The 27,818-nt window shown below is 32.8% G+C and overlaps 1 protein-coding gene across 7 annotated transcripts in view; it reads left to right on the forward strand.

Annotated features, from left to right (window-relative positions):
- Positions 1–7,236: 7,236 nt before the first annotated feature.
- LOC118189769 (putative RNA-binding protein 18) overlaps positions 7,237–27,818 on the forward strand; it is a 63,502-nt gene continuing 42,920 nt past the window's right edge. For 3 of the 7 annotated variants that reach the window (XM_085818306.1, XM_035360432.2, XM_035360433.2), the window contains exons 1-2: positions 7,238–7,522; positions 14,952–15,046. In XM_085818306.1, the coding sequence (XP_085674432.1) occupies positions 7,514–7,522; positions 14,952–15,046 (104 nt within the window). In that variant the 5' untranslated portion in view covers positions 7,238–7,513. Of the gene's footprint in view, positions 7,523–14,951; positions 15,047–27,818 lie in introns of all 7 variants that reach the window. The other 4 variants (XM_035360435.2, XM_035360436.2, XM_085818293.1 and 1 more) reach the window with 3 other exon arrangements.

A 27,818-nucleotide genomic window follows, 5' to 3' on the forward strand; every position in this document is an offset into this window, starting at 1 on the left:
AGTATAAAATATATAAACTAGGAATTATTTTGTAACATAACTCAAATTACAAAATTCATTCTATATACGTTCAAATTTATTATCTTTTATGGAATAACTGTTTTTTAATTTAGGTAAAAATTGGATTTTTAGAAGTATTACAAATACAATGCAACACAAAGGTGATCTGATTGGAGAGGAAGGACTTTTTATTACGGTTTCTAGTTCGTATTTATATTACATTTGGTGAAAATCATCCAAAACACAGAATGCTGTACTTTCTTCTTCCATATATGTTATGAAATATTTCACACATTTAAAAGAAAGTGTTTCTTCAGAGTCTTGCACAATTATTTCCATATACCTCAGACTAAAATGACAACATATTCTTAAGTTATTTTTTTAGTATGAATTTAGTGTTTTTATGGAAATTTTTGTTAAAATGTCATTAAGATAAATTTATTTGCACACTCTACGCTTTAACTATTTCCCCATTTGACACTATTGAAAGTTTTTATTCATATCTTATTTATTTTAGTCTGCTAACAAAACTGAAACATCTAAAGAATAAGTTATTTTGAATATGTTTACAAAATATACGCGAAATTTTTATTTAAGTGAAAACGTCTATATACTATTCGAGAATTAATAAATTATCCGAAAAGTTTATGTGCGCTGAATGCCGCGCGTCTATAAAATAAATCTTTAAAAAAACAGCAGACATTCAGCCAGCGTGTGCGATAAACGCGCCAAAATTGGTAGCGCGGTCCCTCCCTCGCCAAGAGAGAAAAGTTAGTGATTCAGCCTGGTTTAGAGGAGCCTTATACAGGCCTGCTCCAATCTGATGATCACATGATCTGACGTCATAATCTTAGTCCTTCAATTTTGTAAGTTGGCATTGCTTCGCCGTAGGACTAGTGCTAGTGAGATAATTGTTTACATGTGTTTTTTCTTCTGAAAAATTTTGTATTTTACCGGAAAGTAAAATATTATATTGTGAATTCGAATTTATAAGAAAAAGTGTGTTTTAGAATGCCAAGAAAGTGTAGTGTACGTAAATGCCGATCAAATTACGATAGCAGTAATGAACATGTGTCGACTTTCAAATTTCCTTCGTATCCTGTACTCTCTCAGAAATGGATAAAAAATATTAATCGCAAAGATTTTGTAGCTGGCAAACACAGTAGTGTATGCATTAAGCATTTTGAAGAAAAAATTTGTCGTTCGAGAAGATAAAGCTGTTCGTGATGATGGAACGGCATTAGTAATGGTTTTGCAAGAAAAATAGATCTTCCCTCTTCATGGATATTCATAACCAAAGGTAAGATCTTTTGGCTATCGAAATTAGAATTTTTAAACTGTTCAAAAGTGCTTGTGCTTGTATCTTTAAAAATATTGGACGATTTAAATGTAAGAGTTTTTTTCAATGAAAATGAAATTCCCATTGAAAAGTTCAAATGGATATTTGGAGAAGAAAAACTATGTGATAAATGGTTTAAACTTGAGACAGTGATTAGCCATTTGGATGGTTTTTCTGCTTCTGATATTCATGATGACTGCAATTTAAATTTAGATAAAATATCAGAACTACTGTTGAAATGTGCAGAAACAGAAAATAATCCACATTCTGAGAAATTTAAGTTTTTGTATGAACAGATTCAATTAATGCAAATGAAACAGCATTCGTATAGTGCAGAATTCTTTGCCTGGTCTTGTTATATATTTTATTGTAACCCAAACAGCTACAATATTATACGTAACAGTAAGTATTTTATATTGCCTCATCCGTCATACTTAAGGAAGTTATCTCTGAAAATTGGCCGAGCAGATTCTGGATTACAAACAAGTCACTGGATGTATTTGAAAAAAAAAAATGTGAAATTTTAAATGATTCTGAAAAAATTGTCGATTTATTATTAGATGTGATATATATAAAACCACAAGTTTCGTATAAAAGTGGTCGTGTTTTAGGTGAATTATCCGAATTATCTGCAAACATTTATGATAAGCTATATTAGCAAAAAACAGAGATATTGTAGCAATGTTTCCCATAAAAAACTTATCACATCAATTATTAATATTTACAAAACAAGTAATTAACCATGTACAGTCTTGTGGCTATCGAATCATAACTCTAATATAAGACAATAATAGAATTAACAGAAATATGTTCAAAATGCTTTGTGGTGGTGCATTAAAATCCTCATTTATAAACCCTACCATGCATAATCTTCCTATATTTACATTATTTGATACAGTTCATTGGTAAAAGTTTACAATTGGGTGCCCCTCGTTTATTGGCGATTCTTTCTTGACGCCAAGATCGGCGCCAGGAAGTCACAATTTCAAGATGGCCGCTACACAAAACCAAAATAAGAAGTCGAAGAATTGCATAAGATCTGTGTCCATGTACACATCGATCTGTTTTTACTTAAAAAAACATCCTAGAATTGCACAAACTAGGCATTGCGCCTTAAATATGTCCATGTACACATCACTCTATTTTCATTTAAATAAAATCGGGAAGCTAAAACAAATTTAAAACTATTGTGGTAACCAGAAGTGAGGTTTCATCGCCAAAATTTTTTAAAAAATGTCGCCAATCGAAGGGGCACCCAATTCTACACTAAAGCCAGTTCATTTATTGAAATCTATACGAAACAACTGGTTCAATCAGAACGATTCAAACCAAACATACGTCAAATATTGTTTACAATTCCAGTGTTCTACATTTAAAAAAATTGTATAAAATAGAAAAAAACGATAATATTAAAATGGCTCCAACTTTATCAAGGAAAGTTTTATTTCCGTCTTCTATAGAGGAACAGAATGTAAGTACTGCTATTAAACTTTTTGATGAAAAGACTTTAGCTGCTCTGCAAATTGAATCGCAGAATAATAGAACACGGTATGGAAAAGATGTCTTAAGAACTAAACATTTTATTGATGTAATTTTAAAGTGGTAGAAAATTGTAAAAGTTAAACACTCTAAAAAGGCCTTACAGTTTCGATATGTATTTATGCAGCCTATAAGGACAACAGAAGATAAAAGCTTAGAATGTTTATCACAGTTTTGTACGTGGCTTATATCATGGAACGATTTTTGCCCAACAACAAAAAATTGTAAGTCACAAATTGGGAAAACTGTCAAAAGAAGCCCAAGTTGCTCTTCTCCATGCAACAGCAACATTGAATGAACTTTCAAAGTATTTGTTAAAAGAATTTAAATTACCTTTTATTCCTTCAGGAAAATTTCAGACAGATAACCTTGAGGGACGTTTTGGTCAATTTCAACAAATGAGTGGCTGTAATTATAATGTATCCTTACAGCAGATTATAGAGTCGGAAAGAAAACTAAAATTAATTAGTTTGCTTAAAATGCAATTTCTGAGAAAGGTTGATTTATTTTACAACATTTTTCTTGTAATGATATTGAAGATTTTAATGATGATCAACTTATTGATAAGGAATTTGGTGATGTTTTGCATCAATCCAACGATGTTAATGTTACAGAAAAAGATACAATGTGTCTAATTTACATTTCTGGATATGTTTGTAGATCTGTATTGAAGCATATAAATTGTAATCTCTCCAGGAAAAAATTAATTCTTGACAAAGAAATGATAGTTGAATATTGGGAAGATTTTGCGTACTTAGCTGCTATTGATCGAGGTGGTTTATTTTGGCCAACAGAATTCGTGCTTTTCATTAATACCTCTGCATTTAAAATATTTTCAATCCTAATATCTGAAATGTATGAGAAGTTATATATTTCATCAAAAAATCAACATTCTATATTAATAAGTCTAATCACAGAGAAAGTTGAAAACAGGATTATTTGGAATGATAGTATTTGTGAATGTGGCAAATCATTGCATGATTTGTTGAAAAGTTGTGTCACATGCATTTCCAATATATTGCAGAATATTTACTGTAAGGTTAAAAATAACAATTTAAAGGAAACCAATGACCAAAAAAGAAAAATGGGTAAATTAAATAATTCTGGAATTTAGGTGAATTTTTTATGTAATTTTAAAGTTAAATAATTAGTATTTGCAAACTGTGCATAACTGAGCCATAGAAACTTGCTGCTGCCTACTAGTGGCTGAGTGGTAAAATAGCTGAAAACTGATAGTTTGGTCTGGAGTTCCAATCTCGGCGAACGGGCTGGCTGATAATTACCTTATACGGGCAAATAGAATTGATAATTACCTTATATGATCAAATAGAATCAAAAGTTAATTAAGTTTGAAAATATTGACAAGTGTGATAGAAGCTGATAAACCAACAAAAAGGAAGATGTTAATTTTAAAAGTGAAATAAAAACTTGGGAAGTATGGGATGATAATGCGATAGCAAGAAATCTAATGAATTAGACTGTGACAGCTCCATAAGCGTTTAAATATGTGAATGAACAGAATACAAAGAAATGATGGGAGAAAATAAAAAATGAAATGGCGGCAAGAACAGAAGATATTCATATCAAATGTAGAAAGAATTAGCTCAACTGGAAATGAGTCAAAACGAATCTGTAGATGCTTACATGAATACAGCTGTAATTCTGAAAAGTAAAAGCATTCAAGTTGGGATGAAATAAGGGATAAAAAATTAATTTACCTCATACTAGAAGGACATTAAAGTTGATTGTTGTTAAAATTATCAAAAGTAATAAAGAGAAAGATATAGCTTCAATTATACAAGTTTTAAGATAAACAAATTGTAGATCATGATTTAAAAGCAATTTTTACCAAAACTAAAGCAGAAGAAAAGACGAGCGAGAACAATAAAAAAAGATTATGTAGTATGATGTATGAAATGATAGAAGAACTAAGTTCCATGGAGGCTCATGAAGTCTGGAAATTAGTTGAAAGATCTATCAATAAGAAAATTACGATGTTTACGAAAACTACAAAATAAGATTTTTGATGTAAAAACTGCATATTTAAATGGATACTTGAATAAACCAATTTATATGGAACAACCACCTGGATTTAAATCAGATTCAGACTGTCAAGCATTAATAGATTGGATAAAAGAAAACAAAACAAAGTAGTAGTTCAAGGCACATTAATCGAAATCCTTTGCCGTAAGCCAAATCAACTAGCTAAATCATGTTTATTTTTGTAGACCTTAAATCAGGGGCTACAATGATAAGCCTGTTTTGGCATTCATATTTCAAAAATTTGAATGGCAAACTTTTTGTTGATGTGAATTAATGATGTTTAACTTAATAATTAATATCTTATAACATTGTAATGATATGCTGGATTTTTCATTGCTTAATACTGCATGCATCTTTTACTATTTGTCTATTATTAAATAAATTTACAGTGTATATTTAATCAGATGTTCTTTCATAAGAATTTTTTATAGCATGATATGGTGCTCATTGGGGTAGATTGCATAGTTATGATCTCACTTTGTTTTCAGGGAATTTTATAATATATTTTTGGATATGCTACAAGATTTCTCGTATAATGTTCATGCTTTAGAACATCTTTAAAATAAAACTTTTTTTGTCATATATTTCCCAAAATGTTCACTTGTATGTTTATAATTAAAAAGTACCTTAAGATATTGGATTAAATGTTGAAATGTTTTTATGAGAAAGAAAAAAAAAATGGCTTTTGCTTCAATACAATTGCATGTAAAATCATAAATGTAAATCAAAATTTTATTTAAATTAATATGTTTATGAATTTTGTTATGAAATATCACATATCTTTTTAATATTTAAGCAGTATAAATCAATCTAATTAATTTAAGCAATACAAATTAATGTAGTAGTATGTGGTGTATAAAGAGTTTAAATATTTTTAAAAGAAAAAAAAAAAGAATGTCTAAATTAATTGAATACTAAGCATCTGTAAACTATATCCATTTTGGTATATAGAATGATATAGATGATATATTGTAATATCAGTGAGTCGTAGAAACTTATTCAAGTTTATGAAGTTTATTTTTGTGGACCTCACATCAGAGTCTGCAATAATAATGTTCCATTATTAATATTTAAAAAATTCAAATGACAACTTATTGCAGACATGAAATGATAATTTCAACTGGCTAATGAGTATCTTATACTATCGTAATGACTCGCAGGATTTTTCATTGCTTAATATTGTGTATTTTTAATGAGATGTATTAAGAGTGTATTTTTAATAAGATTTTCTTTCATAAGAATTTTTTGGAGCATAATATGATGCTCATTGGGATTGATTGCATAGTTATGATCTTGCTTTTTTTAAGAGAACTTGAAATATATTTTTGAATATTCTGTGTAATGTTTTTGCTATAAAACATCTTTAGAATGAATCTTTTTTCAATATGTAGACTAAACTTCAGATATACTTTTAATATATTAATGTATTAATAAGATTTATGTATTTCACTTAATGTCCACATGTGTATTTATTATTAAAAAGCTTCTTAGGATCTCTGATTGAATCTTGAAAAGTCTTTATGGGAATAAAGAAAAGAAAGAGTTCATTTTGCTTCAATATCATTGCACCAAAAACAATTATAAAGCAATATTATATTAGAATTAATGAATTGATATTAATTTTATTATGAAATACTATATGTGTTTGTTTAGTATTCAAGCAGTATAAATCAGTCTTCATAATTTAAGCAATATAAAATCATCTGAGAGCTTTAACATATTTTTTCTTTTTATTACAAAATGAAAACATCTCATGTTTAGTTCATTACATATGTTATATTTTCATTGCTATTATCATACCGTATAATTTTTATAAATAATTTTGTGTCCATTTTATTTCCGTATAAAAGTTCAGATATGTTTCAGTTTAATTTAAATCAGCTCTGCTAAATTTACAATATCACTCAAATCTTATTTTTATTTTCTGTTTAATAAATCGGTATTTAGTATTTAAATATCATTACGATGTAACATAGTACGTTATTATTCCTAAAATTCGAAATATTAGTTGTAAAAATTAATTTGACTTGACTTTTGTGTTGGAAATAAAACGCTGCGCACTACATAAATGAAACAGTCGGCTGCGTCTACCGTGGGAACGATCGCCTTCGATTGTGACGTCACAAATCGGTGGAGCAGGCCTGTAGATATCTAGTTGGCCTTGGCTTTTAACTATATAGGAGCCTTAATTTTAACCTCCTTGCGAAATTGCCCACCCTTTCTATATTCCTTTCCTTCACACCTAAGCTTGATTTTTCGCCCATCGGAGCAGAAAGACTTAGCGGTGCAACAGAAGACATCTGTCTACTTTGTCTGTCTGTCTGTCTACTGTTGGCAACAAACGCTTCTCTCTCTTGTAAAGGGTGTTACGTTAAATTGTCAGTTTTATTTAATAAAATGTGTATAAAGGAGCATAAAGCTCATATTAATATCTAATTCATAAATATTTAATTATGCTTTATTTCTATATACATTCAGTATTTGTAATAAATATATGACGACGTGCTAAGTTACATTAATTAACATTTTTGTTAAGTCGTTTGAAACATTTGTGAATTTATCGTCTGTATAACCTGAGAAAAAGTCTATAGTATGTCAGTCGTAAGTAGTTCATATTTTAGTTTGACCGTTAGGTTTCGAAATAAGTAAGGATAAAATGTGCTATAATGTTAAAAAATTCTAGATGAAATTTGTAATGATTGAGTTATGTTAAGAATGTAAACATGTTCTTTCCTTAACATGGCTAGATTAATATTAAGCAGTATAAGCACGTGCATGAAGGACGTGCACGGTGAAAAGTTACTTAGGAAATGAGACACCAAAAAATTGTCCATTGCCACTTTTACCATGGATTGCATAATGCAGCTAAGCCAAAACCGAGAAAGAGAAAGAATGAAGGAAAAACTGGAGTGAGCCTACGTGTGGGGGGGGCACCAAAATCTTTTAAGTGCATTGGGCCTCTAAATGTCTTAATCTGACCCTGTGTGGCACATATATTTTGTGTTAACTTTAATAGATTGGAACATGAATTTTAATGTTATCTATAATTGCTTTAAAGATTTCGATAGTACGTTTGTGTCTGGATGAAGGAATATTATCTTTTAATTACAGTGAAAGAATATTTTTTTTCCATTGATAGTCTACAGTTTTTTAGACAACTAGCTGGGAAAATTGAAGGTAAGAATATATTTAAGGGTTCCCCTTGGCAATTTCTGGTGATTGGCCAGCAAGTTACAATTTCAAGCTGGCTGCTGTATGAAACCAAAATATCAAGTCAAAGAATTGCACAAGCTCAGTGTCCATGTGCACATCGATCTGTTTTCACTTGAAAAAAACTCTTCAGAAAATTGCACAAATTCAGCATTTTGTATCGACTTTGCATTGTGACCATTTACACATCAATCTATTTTCACTTTAAAATCAAATGAGCACCCAATTCTACACTAGAGCCGAACAAAAAATGTATAATCTCAATAAACTGCATTTTAAATCAAACAATGAAGTAAAATAAAAAAGGAAATACATTTTATCGTATCTACACACTACACAAAGGTAATATCCACTTACCTTATTTAGAAATTTCTGTGTCTTCAGTCTGAGCACACAAAATTCCTTAACAACATCCAAAAACTTTCCTCAAACCATGTTTCCTTTGTAATGGAACTCTTTATATGGTTGAGCATTTGAACCCTTCTTGCGACAAAGCCATCTGAACGATCATTACGTTTGATCATATGCATTTCCTTCGTACTTACAGGATACTTATAATTCCGTTGAATTACATCCAACAAAGTTTCTTTTATTCTGTCCTTAATCACTTCAAAAAAAAAGAAAAGAAAACACCTTCGGCTGTCTCGTTCTATACCACCAAACCCCCACTTTACTGCTGGCAGTCATCTTATGCAAAGCACACGATATTGAGGTACTTCCTAACTGACATCCAACAAATATTTTCCCATCAGTCAAATTCACTGCAGTCACCAAGCAATCACGTCATAATAGGGTTTCCATACCATTCAACTACCCAGGTTATTATAAATGGAACAACAATATGGTGATAATACAAGGAGCACCCTAAAATATAGGCTAACCAAATAGAAAGGAGTCATAATGTTAAATCTGTTTATTATGGCAAACTGCATGAAGAGCAAAATAATACCTTCAAATGTGCCTTGTGCTATTGTCATCTTGATTTTCATTATTTTTTAAATGCAGTTAAGGAACAACTTGAGTATAGGACCCCCTAGAATTTGCTGAGTTACCAGAAACGCAACCGCCCAAAAAGTGAGGCAAGCCAAAAATTGGCAGTGGGGTCCTATACTCAAGCTGGACCAAGGTTAAAACTAGCCACAATAGGAACAATCTGTATTATTAGCAAATGTTAGTACATAAATGTTAATTAGACCATGAAAATTGGTAATATATGGGGAAAAGTGTTAAGTCAAAGCGTATCATCCTATATATTTATTTGTGCTTTAACTACAAAATTGTACTTTAGGGAACTCTTAGTAAATTTTTTATAGTTTTTGTTGCCTTGTTTCAACATAACATAGCTTCGCACAATTTACTGGTTAACTATTAAATTATTTTGGGCCTTTAAAAAAAAAAATATTGCCATGTTAATGAAAAGTGGAATAGTTGCCTCCAAAAATATTTAAAATAACACAGATATTTTTAAACTATTTTCTGAAATATTAAGTGTTTTCAAAAAAATTAATGATATTTTTAGAGAAAGCTAGAAATTAGAATTAAGTAGAATCTCGTTAGGCTGTTATTTTTTATGATCATATATGAAAGGCATGGCGAAACTGCGGCTTGCGAGCCATATGCAGTTCTTGCTGCCTTAAATGTGGCTCATTTTGTAATAAGCAACAGTTTTATTTTTTATGTTTCCTACTGTTCGCAGATATTTTAGGAATTTCTCAAAACCTGCACCTATGACTTCCCTTATTGAGTAATCTAGTAAGACGGATTCCTAGGGACAGAAACTTTAAAAACAAGTTTTTTCTGTATGTGGTAGTGAGTCTGGGTTAATTTTACTCACTGCTCAACTAACATTCTGCAGTCATTTTATATTACAAATGTGACTTAATATGAATGGAGGGTGCAAGATCTTGCAAATGCTTCCACAGACAAAGAAATTGATGGCATGCCTAGTTGATATATACACTCGTTGAGCAAGAAAAGAACTTGATAGATTAGGCCCAATGAGAAACGCTTTTGAAAAAATAGTTAATGATTTAGAAAAAAAGTGTATTACATTTCTGAGTGTTGTACTGTTGATGAAAAATTAGAACTGTTTTGCAGAAGATTGCAGTGTATCAAGAGCAAACCAGTGAAATGTGGTATAAAAAAGGTTTACATTGTGTAATTCTTAAACTATTATAAATTCAACAATGAAACCAATCATTTGTCACAATGAAATTATTTGAAGGAATTTACTGTTCACTTAATGAAAGAGCATTTTATTGATAGATCAGAGAACACAAGTATATCACAGAGTATTAGAAATAACTCTAAAAGGATTCTAAATTTACCAGATGACAGACTGATGAAACTTCCGAAGAAATCTCCAGCTTGTCGATGTGAAGAGTGTCTAAAGAAATCTGATTAAAAGGCTTCATCTGTTTGTGAAGAATGCGAGAAATCATTGTGCAAAACCCATTCATTCCTTATATGCTGGAATTGTTGGCTGATCTTTAGAATATGGTAACTGGTAGTTTGGCGACTTTTTGGAGGCGATAAAGGTATAAAATACCTGGGACTTTGGTAATAATGTGAGCAGTACTCAGTTCCGATTACGCATTATTTTGTGTGAGGGAAATGAGAGATCATGGGATATGTCATGTGATATTAATGGACGAATTACGGTTCTTTAATCGGAAAAGGGGGGAATTTGGAAAAATATCTGTGGCTGTATATTATTTTGTATTAAGCTTCGTTGTGTGAAGTAGGGTTGAATAATTTTGGGATTGTATGGCGCTGTCTAAAGTGAAGTCAAGATTTTTAATGCGTTTGTGTGATAATTCAAAAGAATTGGTTGAATGGTGCATGAGTGTAGGTTTAATTGCGGATAAGTATGAATGTCCAAAATGTGGGAATGAAATGAGATTGTGTGAAAGGAAGGATATTACTGGCACGTGGAGTGCTATAAAAAGCGCCATTCCGAGGCATTGTGATAAAGAGAATTTTGCTTTTTATTTAGCGGAGGAAGTGTGGAGGAAAAATGTGCAGAAAAAATCATTCAATAATTTTATTGAATCCATAATAAAAGTGTATCCACCATGTAAGCAAGATTCTGAAGAAGATTAGGTAAGTTAGTATTTTTAATTATTTGAGGATATTATTTTTATGCGTGGTTCTAAATGTAAGGTGGAAGTAAAGTAATTTGGTATTATTGGGAAAATTGTTATTAGCAATGATTTAGTTTAAAGTAATTAGGATTGTAAGCTAATTTTTATTAATTTAATGTATGTGCTTATTTATATTTTAAGTAGTGTTTTTGAATTTAATTATATTTTAATTAAATGATAGTTATTTTGTGAATTTTATGTTTGTAGGAATTTGGTATACGTTTTAGTTGAAGTAAACGTGCATGGAAATAATTTAAATATTTGACACTAAGTATTTGTAATGTTTGCGGTAGGAATTCGTTGGTGATGTTTATAATATAATCGATAATTTAGAGGTAAAAGTTTTTGGATATTTTATTTATTTTATACGTGGAAATGTTCATATTTGGAAAGGGTATATACTTTTTCGTTATTAGGTAATTTCATATATGTTCTTTTTAACGGGTTTAAAGATTCAGAAAATCGTCATGCATTTTCGTGAAATTTTTCTAATTTATGAGAAAAAAGCAGTGTACATGGATATGGTGAAGAGTGTGCGCAATGCCATTTTTGTGCAATTCTGGGATTTTTTTTTAAGTAACAATAAGTCGACGTATACATGGTTTAGTGATATTTTAATTAAATGATAGTTATTCTGTGAATTTTATGTTTGTAGGAATTTGGTATACGTTTTAGTTGAAGTAAACGTGCATGGAAATAATTTAAATATTTGACACTAAGTATTTGTAATGCTTGCAGTATGAATTCGTTGGTGACGTTTATAATATAATAGATGATTTAGAGGTAAAAGTTTTTGGATATTTTATTTATTTTATATGTGGAAATGTTCGTATTTGGAAAGGGTATATACTTTTTCGCGATCAGGTAATTTCATGTATGTTCTTTTTACCGGGTTTAAAGATTCAGAAAATTGTCATGTATTTTTGTGAAATTTTTCTAATTTATGAGAAAAAAGCAGTGTACATGGATATAGTGAAGAGTGTGTGCGCAATGCCATTTTTGTGTAATTCTGGGATGTTTTTTTAAGTAAAAATAAGTCGACGTGTACATGGTTTACGTGTGTTATTTTGAAAAACGCGTAAGGAGTATGGTATTGTGCACTTTTTCCCAATTTTGCAGTGAATATTTGTCATGATTAAGCAGTTTTGTTAGATAAAATTTCTAGCATAAGTGTAATTCGGCTAGTAGATTGTTGGAAGAAGTGTTCAGTAGATAAAAAGAAAAGAAACATGTCTTTACTTCGTGAAGACAAAATGGCGGCGGGGAAAAAAAAAAAAAATAGAGGGTTGCTGTAGGAGAGTTGGTCGCCAAATTTTCACCAAAAAATCGCCAAGTTACCATAATCTAAAGATTAACCGAATTGTTTTACACACACACACACACAAAAAAAAAAAGGGTGAAAAAAATTATTTCCGTGAATAATAATAATGAAAAATATTTTGAGCGTAAATAAGAAAACTGAATAAATCTACCAACTGAATATGAATGCTCAATACGGACAGTTTAAGCCTTTTTTTACTCAAAATATTCGATTACAGACAGGATTCAAAATATTCATTTTATTAATATTTAAACACTTTCCTACAAGAAAAATATTGTTCATTTTATGTATTAAATGTTTGAGAACGGTGGAAAATAAATGAATGTTGAAAAAAGGATGCCAAATCAAAGATTAGCTTAAAATTAAATTTTGTTTTTTTCATTTTGAAAATTGAATTTTAAAACAAATAATACATACTGATGCTTACAAAATTACTCAAATAACCAGTTTAGGTGTAATATTTTGTTTAAAAATGCCTATATCTTACTGAGAAGCAAGTGTAAAAGTTGACGTCAAATGGACCGGTGTGTGTATGTGGTAATGTTGCAGAAAAGTGTGCATGTAGGGCCATTCATATTGGGATATATCTGAGCTAACAGAGTTGGTATAGTGTGTTTGCTAGCTGCCCTGTATGTAAAAATTCAGATTCTTCAAATGAAGAAAAACTGTTTTTTGACACCAGGAATGTTGTGCCAGATGTATCCGTTAGCTCAGATAAACTCTGTGAATGTCTCTTTTCAGAACAACAGAAAAGACAGTTATATTAGCAATACTCAACATCAATTATGTACACTGTAAAAAAAAACTGGGACAGTTTTCTCCCATTCTATTAGCACTATTATAGGATTAATACATACAAAAGCTGGTATAAACCATCTTTTGTACTTTCTTTTTCCAAAAGTTATACCTGTTAAGGAATATTTATCGTGTATAAAAATGTTACTTTATGTTGGCATGCTGAGTGATTTTGTTACATTACTTCAGCTCATTATTAATTTGAAGACTACAGTTTAAATGTTGTCAACATCTTAGATTAATAAATGGTGTTTATTTATTTATTTTTTAAATTTTCTCTGTTTAATATATAATGAGTATGCTAAACTTTTCAGTAGTATATTTCTCTCTCTTGTGTTCATTAATTAAATTATGACTTAATGTCTCTCAGTAGAGGAGTGCAAAAGATCACCTTGCACTGGTATGTTCTAAATTTGATTCTCATTCATTGCATTGGCTGGATGCATAGAGCTTTTGTCCTCACGATTTTCACCACATGTGTGATTATGGACCAATTTTCCGGTACTATTCCGTTTTGAGGACCGTAAAAAAATTGCAGCGAAAATGTATGTGCAAAAGCGGCAAATCTAGCAAACGTGCCCATTTAACAGCACGCCAAATCTAACGTACGCGCTGATTTCAAATTGCGTAAGTTTAGGATAGTTCTATATATCTTAAGACGCCACTAAAATACTAGTTTAATTTTTAAATAATTTTTTGATATCCTATGGATTTAACAATTTTGAAATTGTCCTTGACGAAAAGTCTGCAATAGAATTTTTTCAAAGATTTCCAAAATATTTAATTTTTTTTATTATATAATTTTAATACTTTTTTATATATAATTTTAATATTTAATTTTATATTTCCAAATAATTTAATATTGCCAAAATACTTCTTGAAGGCATCATTCATTATAGAAAATTATGTTTGAACAACCAACGAGATGAAATTATGCTTTAGCGATAACTTGGTAGCGAAATAGCGATGCAGGAATCCATTCAGTTATGTTTAGCCCTTTTTATATAAATTATAACAATGATCTAAAATCATTATTTACTCTTATGCTTCCATTCAATTATGTTTAGCCATTTTTATATAAATTATAATAATAAAAAAGTATTATATGAAATTCATCTTTCATCTAAATTGAAACAATAATATTATATAGTTATTTACTACTACTATACTTCCTTTTTTGCGTTAGGGTTGCCGCAATTATTTTTGGCAGCACTGGTATCAACAATAGTTTGGCAATTTTTTACGGTCCTCAAAACGGAATAGTACCAATTTTCCTTTAAAACTTTATGGTGAGAATAGCTATCCTACATATATCCTGTTTTATTATAAATATCAAATCATTGTAAGTTATGATTGAGATATAGTATGTGTTTTTTCCTAATATCAATTCATATCTGAAAGTAATGTCAATGGTAATATACATGCAAAAATAAATTGTGAAAATATTCTGAACTAATGGTATACCTTAAGAAAATAATATTGATTATAATTTATGTTAAAAACAGTAGTTATTTTGTTATGTATATTATTAATTTTGTAATTCATTTCTATCTTTCATGAGGAGCCAAGTATTCCTTTACCATTAGATCCTCTACCACCACCCGAGGCTGATGATAAGAGACTGTGGATTGGAAACATTGACAGCCGACTAACAGAGTAAGATTTATGTTCTTTATTTTATGGGATATCTTTGTTTCCTTTTATCAGATCTTGATTTCATTTGAATTTAAGATTTATATATTTGATTTCATATGGCACTTGTGAAACTCTTACGCAAACTGGGTTTTGAATGAAATCAAGATTTATATATGTAAACTGAGCAAGAAAATTTACGATAATAGAAAGATTAAGCAAATTGATTTATGTAATGTATTTTTTAATTACAAATGCAGCTTGGTTAAATTTCTCAATAATAAAATTCATAAGTTACTGTGTTTGCCGAAGTATTAAGACACACCCCCTTATTTATACATGTTTATGAAGGATGAAACTTTATTACTGAACATTATAATGAATTTACAGTATTTTAAATATAAAGTAATACAAATACAAAGTAATACTTTCTGCAAATACCCAACCTGTCTGGGAAAAAACACCTTTTAATCTTCTTCATCGAAACCTAGACACTCATCTTCAGAGCTAAATGAAGAATCACTTGAAACCTCTTCTAAATCAGCATTTGAGTCTTCATACAATACATTGTCCTCTGTACCATCGAGTGCATTATTAATGCCACACTTCTTGAATGATTTAACCACTATCTCTCTTTTCACACATCCTATGAAGCTTTGACCCATTCACAAGCTTGCAAAATGCTAGACCTCTTCCTTCTTCCTGATGGTGTAACCTCAAAATTTGAAGACTGCATCCAGCTGTTCCACTTTTCCTTCATAAATCCCTTAAATGGTTTATTAATCCAGACATCTAAAGGTTGAAGCTGACTAGTTAGGCCTTCTGGAATTACAGCTGAGTTTTCAATTCTTTGAGTTAATTTTTAACATCTTCTGTGAGAACAAAAGTGATTCTATACTAGTTGGCCAGGTTTCTTCAACAGTCCGCCAGGGTATCTTGATCAAATTTTATCTATTCATAACTTTGTTCCTCCTCCATCATCCAGCCTTTTGCATTAACATGTGTAAACATTCCTTTCTTTGGATAATGTCTTCATTTAAAAATCAATAGTGAAAGCAATTTTGTACCATTGGCACAGCAGGATAAAACAACCGTATAGTTAGTCTTTTTTTGTGCCCTGAAGTTTTAACAGTAACACATTTTATTCCTTTGGAATCTACAGTTTTGTTTAAGGGCACATCAAAAAGGAACCAAGTCCATCTTCCTATTTGTGCTAGTTCAAAATTTTTTCGTTTCCATGCATTAATAACAAATCAATGAAATTCAATAATTTTTTCTTCGTATTCATCTGGCATCTTTTGCAATATTTTTGTTGTAGTCTGCATACATAGCTGGTATCTCTTAATGAAAATTAAACACTATAATGTTGATCCAGTAAAAATTGTCTTTATCAGTCGCTATTGCTTTTGTTTGATGAATAATCATTTTTGTAGAGTCTTTTTTTGTGCCCTGAAGTTTTAACAGTAACACATTTTATTCCTTTGGAATCTACAGTTTTGTTTAAGGGCACATCAAAAAGGAACCAAGTCCATCTTCCTATTTGTGCTAGTTCAAAATTTTTTCGTTTCCATGCATTAATAACAAATCAATGAAATTCAATAATTTTTTCTTCGTATTCATCTGGCATCTTTTGCAATATTTTTGTTGTAGTCTGCATACATAGCTGGTATCTCTTAATGAAAATTAAACACTATAATGTTGATCCAGTAAAAATTGTCTTTATCAGTCGCTATTGCTTTTGTTTGATGAATAATCATTTTTGTAGAGACTGAATTTCCCACTTTTTTGTTGTCTAAAATCCAAGTATTCAGCTCTGCCTCAAGTTCAGGCCATTTTTCAGTTCCCCTTTCGTAGGTTATGTTTAGCGCGAGTTGTTATGTTATGTATGTTACTGTGTATCAACATATAAGATGCACCCCATTTTTCAGACCTATTTTCAAAGCAAAAAAATGCATTTTATATGCTGGCAAATACGGTAATTGTACCTTTAAATGAAAATTTTCTGTATTAAAAATAACTTTTAATTTATAGAAATATGCTTTGCTTTTATCAAGGAAAAGAAGAATAAAAACAATTTCTTTTTTCACACCAATTAATAGCTGGATATTTATGAAAAGTTAAAGGTACTTTTGGATTATCTGCACATCGATTGACAAGTTGAAAAAGAAAATTATCAAGAAACTAAAAAATAATAAATCGGTCAAAATCTGCCTTTGCAAGCTTGTGAAATTCCTTGGACATCATTAAATGACATATAAACAAGACACCATAGATTGTGATTAATATTGCCAAAATACTGCTTGCATATAGGTTCGTAATAGATTGAATGCAGAGAGGTCCAATGATAGGTTGATAAAAGTTATTTTATCAAAAGAAATGCTTCAGAGTTCTGGAATTTTCCACAGAAATGCTTGTATAGGTGTCCACAGTATCGCACAGTACAATCAGTAGTTACACTTCAAACTGCTAGAACTGCGGTCATGAACCTGTGGTCCGTGAAAACTTTTTGATGGTCCTTCAGAAAAATTGAGACATTATTTACATTTTTATGAAAATTCAGTTTAAAAAATGACAAGTAACAAAACCTATTATGGAATATGGATTATACTGTTTTTTAAATTTAGTTACTACTTTTAACAAAATTCCTATTCAGCAACTTTTTAGCACTTTTGCAGGTGTATTTAGCACCATTTAAAAGTGAAAGTTGTCAGCTATGGATATGCCATGGATGCCAATCAATAATAGTGTTACGTTTTTTCTTTTCCGACACCAGTTGTTGCGTTATTTTCTTCCTTCATGTTCGTATGGGGTTCATGTGAATTTTGAGTGAAAAACGACGACACTTGATGAAGTATCGAAACACACTTTATTTGCTAGCATTGTCAGGACAGCTCCAAAACACATTTTACAGTCATCGATGAACTACTATAAGCATGCTGGCATGATCAGCGACACATCCTTTAGGTTATCAGGCTATCACGGTGGAGACAGCTTCCTGCAAAGCACCCGACTCTGCTTTCCGGAGTACAGCTCCCGACTCTGCTTGGTCGTTCTCGGAACTCCATGTACTCTCGAGACTCTCCACGCTACAACTCACAATGCACTCTACGACACACGAGCGCAGCTCCCGACTCTTCGGTTTAGTCGTTCTCGGAGCTCAACACGCTCTCTCGATGATGCACTAACCGCGATACACTAACAGACTTCTTCGGTGCACTCGGCACTCGCTGCCCAGCTGTCAACTCGGTAGACTCTGCAGGGATTGACTCGCTAGACGAGACACCAACTCGATACTAACTAACTCTCACTCTAGACGAGGCACACACACACACCAACTGATTGCGGATCAGCAGAGTTTACATAGCTTTCGGCTTGTGTTCAGGAACATTCTGGGCTAAACCGGTAAGAATTCGTTCCAGAAGGTTCTCCATCCGTCCATAGTATATTGCCAATTTTGTCGCCAAATGGCTGTTTTTTTGTTAAATGTGGCAACCATGCCATTTTACAACCTTGCCATTGCAACCTGCCCTGCCCATAAAATGGCAACCCTAAAACTGCTTTGCAGGGAAGCCATCTCACCGCCCTTGTACATTTCGTAACAATAGCGCAACTGGAATGCTCTTTCCTTTTGAATTACAAACATATGCTATTGTAGTCATTAATAACACAGTTTTTTTCTTTGTCAATAGGCAACTTAATGGACTTTATAAGAGTGTCTAACCATCTGCATTCTTGTTTATAATTCCATCACTGGAAGTTTGTTTTTGTTTTGTCTAACTGTTGATGGATGGGGCCATTGCTGAGTAAGCAATAACTATTATGTTTACAATAATTAAAAGTTGGCGGCATAACACTTTCAATTTATTAATATTGCTTTATGTTTGCCGGTTTGTTCTTGCTTTTCGTGAAGTTCCTTTTCAGCGATATGGAAATGTGAAGCTTTTTATACAAGAAGGTAAGATGTTTGTACTTCGTATATAATTTTTCAGTGTGAACGAAATATGTGTATCAATGAGATGTTAATAGTGTTTTAATTGTTACTCGTAATCAGTGGCGTAGTGTGAATTTTCATAAAGGCATGCTGCTGAACACCAAATGTTTTGAAAATTATATTAACAAAAGAAAATTAGAATTACACGTATTGGAAAGTTGAATATTGTTTTTTCGTAATAATATGTTGTTTAACATTGCATAATTAGAAAATAATTTATTGCATTTAATCAATATTTTAAATTCCTCAGATTTAAGGGTTTTTTTTTTTTTTTAAATTCATATTAGTGGTCCGCCAAATATTAAAATTATATATGTAGTGGTCCATGAAGTTCTAAGGGTTGACGACTGCTGTACTAGAATGTTAAACACAATGCAAGCAAAGCACATCTAAGAAGGCAAAGCTTTCAATACTTTGAAGTCACTCTGAATGAATAACAATAACAAAAACTACTATGAGCAGATGCTCCTGCCACTCTTATATACACTGGTGTTCAAAAATTAAGGATGAGACGGTTTTTTCAATATAACTGTGTTGTACAAAAGCTTTCCAAATCAACACATTTAATACCGTAAGATCCCCAATACGTAAGGACATGAGTAATGTAAGCAACACTTACTAAAAGAGAAATCAGAGGGATAAAAAGAAGCTTTATTGAAAAAGTAGCATGGAGCGCAATGCGACTGAAGGCCGAAACATCCCTGTGATGGGTGTTCAGCAAGAAACATCCGGTCTTTAATAGGGGATATGATCTCCCCTGACTGCTAGGCAGGTTTCACAGCGTCTGCCCATGCTGAGAATGAGGGTGTCAATGAGTTGTTAAGGCATTGCTGCCCATTCGTCAATTGCAGCGCCAATCGAAGCTCCGGAATCGTTACTGGTGGTAAGGTACGAGCTGCCAAGCGTCTGCCTAGAAAATCCCATACATGCTCGATGGGATTGAGATCCGGAGATCGTGCCGGCCAATCCATACGTTCAATATCCTCACTCTCTAAGAGCTGTTCGGCAGCTACTGTGCGATGACACGGTGCATTGTCGTCCATGAAAAGGAACTGCGGACCCATAGCGCCTCTAAAAAGACGCACGTATGGAAGAAGAATCTCGTTACAATAACGGGTCCCGTTGACTGAACCTGCGTTGAAGATGTGAAGGTCTGTACGACTATCAAGCATGCTGCCTCCCCAAACGAGAACACCGCCACCTCCATACCTGTCCCTTTCAATGATGTTCGAGGGATGATTGCGGCTTCCCCGCTCTCTCCAGATGAGTATGCGATGAAAATCGCTACTCAGACTGAATCTGCTCTCATCTGTAAAGAGTACTCGTCCCCATTCATTGTCTCTCCAATTCCGGTGTTCCCGGCACCACAGAGAACGCCTTTTCCGATGGGCAGGCGTTAGAGGTACACACCGTACAGGGCGTCGTGCAAACAGACCACCACCGTGCAGTCTTCTGGCCACGGTAAAACGCGATATCGTTCGTCCAGTCGCCTGTGTCGTGTGTCTAGCAATTTCTCCCGCTGTCTGCCGCCTGTTTCTTCTGGCCTGTAAGGCAATATACCGGTCATCTGTGGGTGTGGTTCCTCGTGGACGACCACTACTAAATCCCCGGATAGCTGTTCCTGTAGTTTGAAATTGTCTAAAAAGTCGTGAAACAATGCTGTGAGCAATTCCGAACTCTGCAGCCACACTTGTCACACTGTGGCCTTCCTCCAACTTCCCAATGATTCGACCTCGGGTAAAAGCATCCAAATGTCATCTAACTGATTGATTATTCGCCATTTTTCACTGAGGCAGCAACTCGGTGTGATTTTAACTGCTATACGGCGTGCAATCTCTTTGTCAGAAATACTGATCTTACACCGACAACATGCTTTATACTACTCAGACAGTCCCCCATTATGTCTACCTGCAAATCTGCACATGTGCTACCGTACATCACCTTACTTAATCTCCTGATTGGTCTTTCTGTCCGCTCTGCCTCTTTGTTCAGCTGATATGCGAATTTTTCGACTTCGTCCTTAATTTTTGCACACCAGTGTAGTTCTAACCCAACTTCCGAGATATTTCTAGATACAGTACAAAGTCCATAATTTGGACTTGTCAGGACTTTGGCGATTCGAGATTAGGGGTTTTTCTGGATTATAGATCATCAATTTAAATCTGGTAAGATGGCATGCAGAAATTATACAATTAAAACTATGAAACCGTAGTTTATGAAATAAAGAGCAATTATGATCTAAAGGGTATCAAAATTTACAAAAAGCAGCTTAATATTTATTTGTTTACTTTATTAAACATTTCTTTCAATGTAAGTTGTTTGCTTCGTTTTTTGTGCTAAATGCGCATGTGTAAACATTAAACGCGCAAGCGTAAACGCGTTACGTGCATGAAGAGAAATTATGATCTAAAAGGTATCAAAATTTACAAAAAAAAAAAAAAAAAAAAGCTTAATATTTATTTGTTTACTTTATTAAACATTTCTTTCAATGTAAGTTGTTTAAGTTGCTTCGTTTTTTGTGCTAAACGTGCATGCTTAGCATTAAACGCACATGCATAACATTAAACGCGCATGCATAGAGGGAAAAAAAAAAAAATTGTGGCTTTGATGTCTGGATTACAGATCATTCCGGATAATGGACATCCGGATTACAGAATTTGTACTGAACATCTTTTTCTAGAGGTATTTTCTAGATAGATCTGCCGATATACTTTCTGCATCTCGAAATTACTGGAAATAACAGGGTTCGTACAGTCCTTAAAAGTCCTTAATTTTTTCAAAAATGATTTTTGGTCCTTAAAAGTCCTTAATTTTGGCTAAAATGAATAAATGGTCCTTAATTTTGCTGATTTGACATTTCTTATCATTTCTAATGATTGCCATTCTAACTGTGAATTACGTTTTCTCATGAATATGGAATTAAAATTACATGGCTCTTAACCAATTTGTTGGCGGATTTGGGTTGCAAACGATAAAAAAAAAAAAAAAAAAATTAGCTACCCAAACGAAAGTATCGGTGTCTGATTGGCTATTTACCCAATCTTTCGAAACAGGTGTTATCCATAAATTTAGGCAGATTGTGACGAAAGCGTGAAGCTGGAAGTTCTTTAAGAGGCAAAAGTGATGATGAAGGTGCTCGAGAAAAAAAAAAGGGGGGGGGATTCTGAAAATATTTGCCAAAATTAGAGCAATCCCAACCTGGAAGGCCACATCCCTTCCGACGCCAATAGGAACAAGATGCCTGGAAAGTGCATTTTCAATAAACTGTGGGTTCATCAAGCTGACTACAAAGACTGGATATTGATGGATGGCAATCCTTAAATGTGGTCTTTGTCTGAAACAAATTGAAATTTCTAGAATGGGAGAGTCGGTGCTGAAAATTCACATGAAAATTAAGTTTCGTTTTATCATTTCAATTTGTTTTTACATGGTTTTGCTTAGCTTAATTTCTGTGTTTGTTTCAATTAAGCCATAAATTAATTTTTTATCACCTTCTACAGTGTTTATTCTCTTTTGCACATACTATATGTATGGGATATCGGGATTATGAGTTTATTTCTGCAGAGGGTCTGTTATCGATTTCGCGGGAAATCTGTTGGCTCCATTTCGATTTTAGGTCGCGAAGGGCAAATTCGGTAATGCTAGCCGAGAAAAAGTGAAGTTCGGAAATACGTTTTGAAGCTTCAATAGACAATTAAGTATTTGGTTTAAACCTATGTTGTTGATAGTAATGCATAATTTTTGCTAATGGCGATACAATTATTAGTTGAAAATAACTAATTAAAAATTTTTTAATATTTTTAAAGCTGAAAATAACTAACTGAAACTAATTTTCCTGAATTAACTAGACGCAAAATTAACTTTCATGAATTACTAAAGTTATTGGGTAGAAGTTTAACTGAAAATATACATTCCGTATTGTATATATTATTTATACAGTACAAAGTCCGAGTTCTGGGCTCGTCGGGACTTCGGCGATCCCAGATTTGAGATTTTTCCGGATATTAGATCATTTTAAATCTACTAAGATGGCACGTAGAAATTATAAAATTGAAAATATGAAATCGTGATTTATGAAATAATGAAGCATTTATGATTTAAAGGGTATCAAAATTTACAAAAGAAAAGAGCTTAATATTTATATGTTTACTTTATTAAACATTTCTTTCAATGTGAGTTGTTTGATTTGTTTTCTCTGCTAATACTTTAGACTAATACTATAGACATATAATTTCTTGTTGAGTTATTAAGTTCCATTGTTCAAGTCCTGTAATTGCTGTGTCGAGAATTCCTAATAACTTGTCAATCAAAATTTTTCTCGTTCAGTAACCTCTCTGTTACTCTCTTCACTATTGGTAGCTGTATTTTCTGGATTTAGAACCATACCACAGATTTCGCCATCCGTTAATTGATTGATGATTGGGGCATTGTCATCGCAATGAAAAACTTCTGTTTAACTTCCCTATATTCTGCCCCCTGGTGCGGCCATGCGAGCTCTGGCGCTGGTTCTGGCTTTATGTGAATAACAAATCAGTTATTCTTAATTCAAATAGCACTAAATATAATCGTTTGTCCTATGAGTATCATTAACAAAATCTATTTTTAGCATAAGGAAAGAAATTTCTGTTAAATCTCTCCTTATCAGCATTTTAGCGCATTAAACTTAAATCTGTAATCGGATCATACTCTTTTATTTGGCGTCGCTGCTTGATTCATCACTCAAGTTGTCATCCGTTGATAAACATGTGGTGATGAAAGCAAAATACAATAAATAATGATTTGCGATTTCGGCATCAAGGATATAAAATATTAGTTGGTGTAAAATTAACAAATGTTTCGGTTTGAGATTATGCCAAGCAGATACGCAGCTATGGAGTCAAGTTACTAATCACACAAATTTATGCTAAAATAATTATTTCTTCAGTAATGAGATATTTTATTTAGCGCCAAACTGAGATTAAGAATCGGGACTTCCAACATGTTTTTTTATGATGAAAAAAATTTAATGCGCGTGTGTAAAGCATACCCTTCCCTTCAAAAAAGCCTTAAAAAATTGGTTGGTGGCAGCTTTGAGGTCCGGATTTTAGATCATTCCAGATATTGGATGTCCGGATCTCGGACTTTGTACTGTATATAATATACGAGGGCTATCCAGAAAGTAGATTACGTTTTGGAATAAAAAATAAACAAAGTATAGGAAACAAATTTTATTATATACAGATGAAAGCCACACTCAAATACTACTTTTCTACATAGTCACCATACAAATTAAGGCATTTATCGTAGCGATGTACGAGCTTGGAAATTCCTTCGTCGAAAAATTCGGCCGCCTGCGCCTTCAATCACTTCGTTACCTCTTCTTGCAGCTGTGCGTCGTCATCAAAACGCTGCATAGCCAGCCACTTCTTCATTGCTGGGAATAGGTGGAAGTCGCTCGGTGCCAGGTCGGGACTGTACGGCGGATGAGGAAACAACTCCCACTTAAAAGATTCAAGAACTTTATGAGTGACATTTGCCGTATGGGGCCGGGCGTTGTCGTGAATCAACAAGATCTTAGAGCTCAACATTCCTCTGCGCTTGTTTTGAATTGCTCTTCTGAGTTTTTGGAGAGTTTGGCAATACCTTTGAGAGTTTATTGTAGTGCCTCTTTCCAGGAAGTCCACCAAAATTACACCTTTTCTGTCCCAAAAAACAGTCGCCATCATCTTCCTTGCCGACATTGTTTGCATGCATTTCTTGGGTTTTTGGGGAGAACTTGTGTGCCCCCACTGCATTGATTGCAATTTCGTTTCACAGTTCACATGTTTCACCCATGTTTCGTCACCAGTAACGATGCGATCGAGTAAAGAGTCACCATCCTTATGGTAAGCGTCCAAAAAGTTCAACGCTGCAGCCATTCGCTGATTTTTGTGGTCCTCTGTCAAGATTTTTGGAATCCATCTTGCACAAAACTTGTGGTAACCAAGCTTTTCGCTGATGATTTCGTGCAACAAACTTCGCGAAATTTGTGGAAAACTCAAAGAAAGTTCCGTTATTGTGAAATTTCGATTTTCACGGACTTTAGCATCGACTTTTTCGAGAAGTTCGGTGGTCACTATGCTGGGTCTCCCACTTCGATCTTCGTCGTGAACATTGGTTCGGCCATTTTGAAATCTTATGACCCACTGACGCACTCCACCTTCAGTGATAATGTTGTCCCGATACACTTCACGAAGCTGCCGATAGATTTCTATCGGTTTACAGTTTTTTGCAGTCAGAAACCTTATTACTGAGCGCATCTCGCAGCTCGCGGGATTTTCAATTAACGCAGACATTTCAAACCGTCACAGTATCTGAACGGAGCACAGCACGAACCTCTCACTAGCACGGCTAGATGCAGACTGAGCTGCGCAATGCTCTGACCCCAAGATGGCCGCGCTAGCCCCGCCCCTAGCGTACACAGACGGAAACGTAATCTACTTCCTGGATGGCCCTCGTATATACATCTTTCAAAATATAACTTACCAGTATGGATTCACTCTTTTAAAATAATTGTACTTTAATTAAACTTAGGAGATAATATAATCAATTAATCAATATTGTTTAGGAAATAAATTGTATATAATATATAAGTAAAAAATGTATATTTTCACTATTCAAGTATTCACTGTGACAAGTATTCTTATCTTGTCACATGAACAGGCCTCTGTGGAAAGGGGCTTCTCTGTAAATAAAGCAATTGAAATTGAAAATTTAAGTGACTCATCATACATTTTTCAACACACAGTATTTGATTACATAAAATTTTCTGGAGGTGTTCTTAATATCTAAATTAATAAAGAAATGAGATCAGCAGCAGCTTCTGCAAGAAGTGGAGTTCGTTATTTAGAAGTTCAGTATTTAGAAGAACAAAAATCTTTAACTAAATCTGAAAATTCAAAGAGGAAAAGAAATATTATTGAGGAAGAAATTGATTATATGAAGCAGAAGAAAAAATTTCTTCAGAGGGACATTAATGATATTTATGAAGAAGTAGATGCTTTAGCAGATGAAGCTGAGACCAGCAGGAACATTGATTTGTTTATCAAAGCAAATGAACTTAGAAGAATAGTTAAAGAAAAGGAAATAGACATAAATAAATTAGATGTTAAAATAGCTGAAAAGATTTCAGATTTTAAAAAAAGCACAAATGTTTTGTATCTTTTATTGTACAGTTTATTATTCTAGTATCTTTCAAAAAACCAAGGAAATAAATTGTATGTTTACAAATCAGTTATTTTAATCTGCAAAATATTCTTACATTGTGATTATAAAAGTAGTTGACTGTGTTTAAATAAATATCAAATAAGTTAAATAATAATCGTGTAAATCTCTAAAATAGTGACTGTTATTACTGTAAAATACACTTATACATGTTTTTCAAGAAATTATGTTCCTAATTTAATGTTATCTACTTCATAATTTGTAGGGAGTTAGTTTAATTTTCAAAATTGTTTTATGGTAAGTATTAAATTGAATTTAATAATAGTGCATAATACACACTTCTGTTAGTTTCTTAAAGTGAAATTACAAGCATGAAGTCGGTTGTATGGATAATTGCTTTATTCTATTCATTTTTTTGTTGCTGATAGGTCCTTTTTCTTTGATGGTCCTTAAAAGTCCTTAATTTTCATGTAAGTAAATGTGTACGAACCCTGAATAAGGATAAATATGGTTACATATAGTCATCAATTCCATTTATTCAATTACAATACCTGTTATGATGATACAGGGGCCAGACCAAAATCCGACTTTTGGCAGTGGCGACAAGAGTTAGCCGTCAAAACTGTTGCCAGCTGGGCGATATGTAACCAAATTAGTGTGACAGCTATTTATTGAATGTTTAATAGACTTCCCCCTGTATCCTTATTTTTGTGACATAGCATCGTCTCTAGATTTTCGTGTTACATTATACAGAAAAATACACATATAATTGCACTAAAATCATCTATTTACGTACAAAATTTGTAATAGTATATATATAAATGACAGTTAACTTATAGCCTTGTTTACAGCGATCCCTACTAATTCTGTTACCTTGAACCCCACACATATTCTGGCCACCAACTCTGCACTGAGCTAAGCAAGTACCTTATCTGCCACATCAACTCTGCCCTTAGTTAAGCAAGTCCCTTATCTCGGATAATCCTCTGTCTCTCACTTAGACCCCATACATGCACTGCATTTTCCAGAAGTTTTGAGCTCATAAAGCTAAACTATACCTCTTAATTGCTCGAAACAGTGTTCTATCTATTGACAACAAGTTACTCATTTATAAGTCCATATTACGGCCCATGTTATGTTATGCCTGTCCAGAATCAGCGTATTATTGTAAATCTGACAGGAAAAACTTCAAACTGCACAGAACTGTGTTCTCAGACAGAGCTCCAAAGCATTCTGGTACATTTATAATAATATCATTCATGAAAAATGTGGCGTTGTCCAAATAAGATAATTTTATTGCCATCTTTCATGAAAATTTCATGCAAAAATGAGAACACTATCTCCGAATCTATAATTGAGCACCATAAAAAAACGGCTCATGGCCATACTTAAACCCAGGGTGATAATGTGGTAATTTGTATTTAACGTCATTTTATTTATAATTCTTCTTACTTGATTTGTATTTTATTATTATTGTATGTATTCTTAAATCATGTAAACTTCACTTACAACCGCTTACATTGTGCACTTAGTAGCCCACCAGCGGCCGAGCGGTAAAGTCGCTGAACACTGGTAGTTCGGTCCGAGGTTCGAATCCCGCGAATGGGCTGTCTGCATGGGCGT

Source organism: Stegodyphus dumicola, chromosome 1, assembly GCF_044657685.1.
Source record: "Stegodyphus dumicola isolate Sdum_Otavi_A_Nest chromosome 1, ASM4465768v1".
NCBI classification, from domain to species: Eukaryota; Metazoa; Arthropoda; class Arachnida; order Araneae; family Eresidae; genus Stegodyphus; species Stegodyphus dumicola.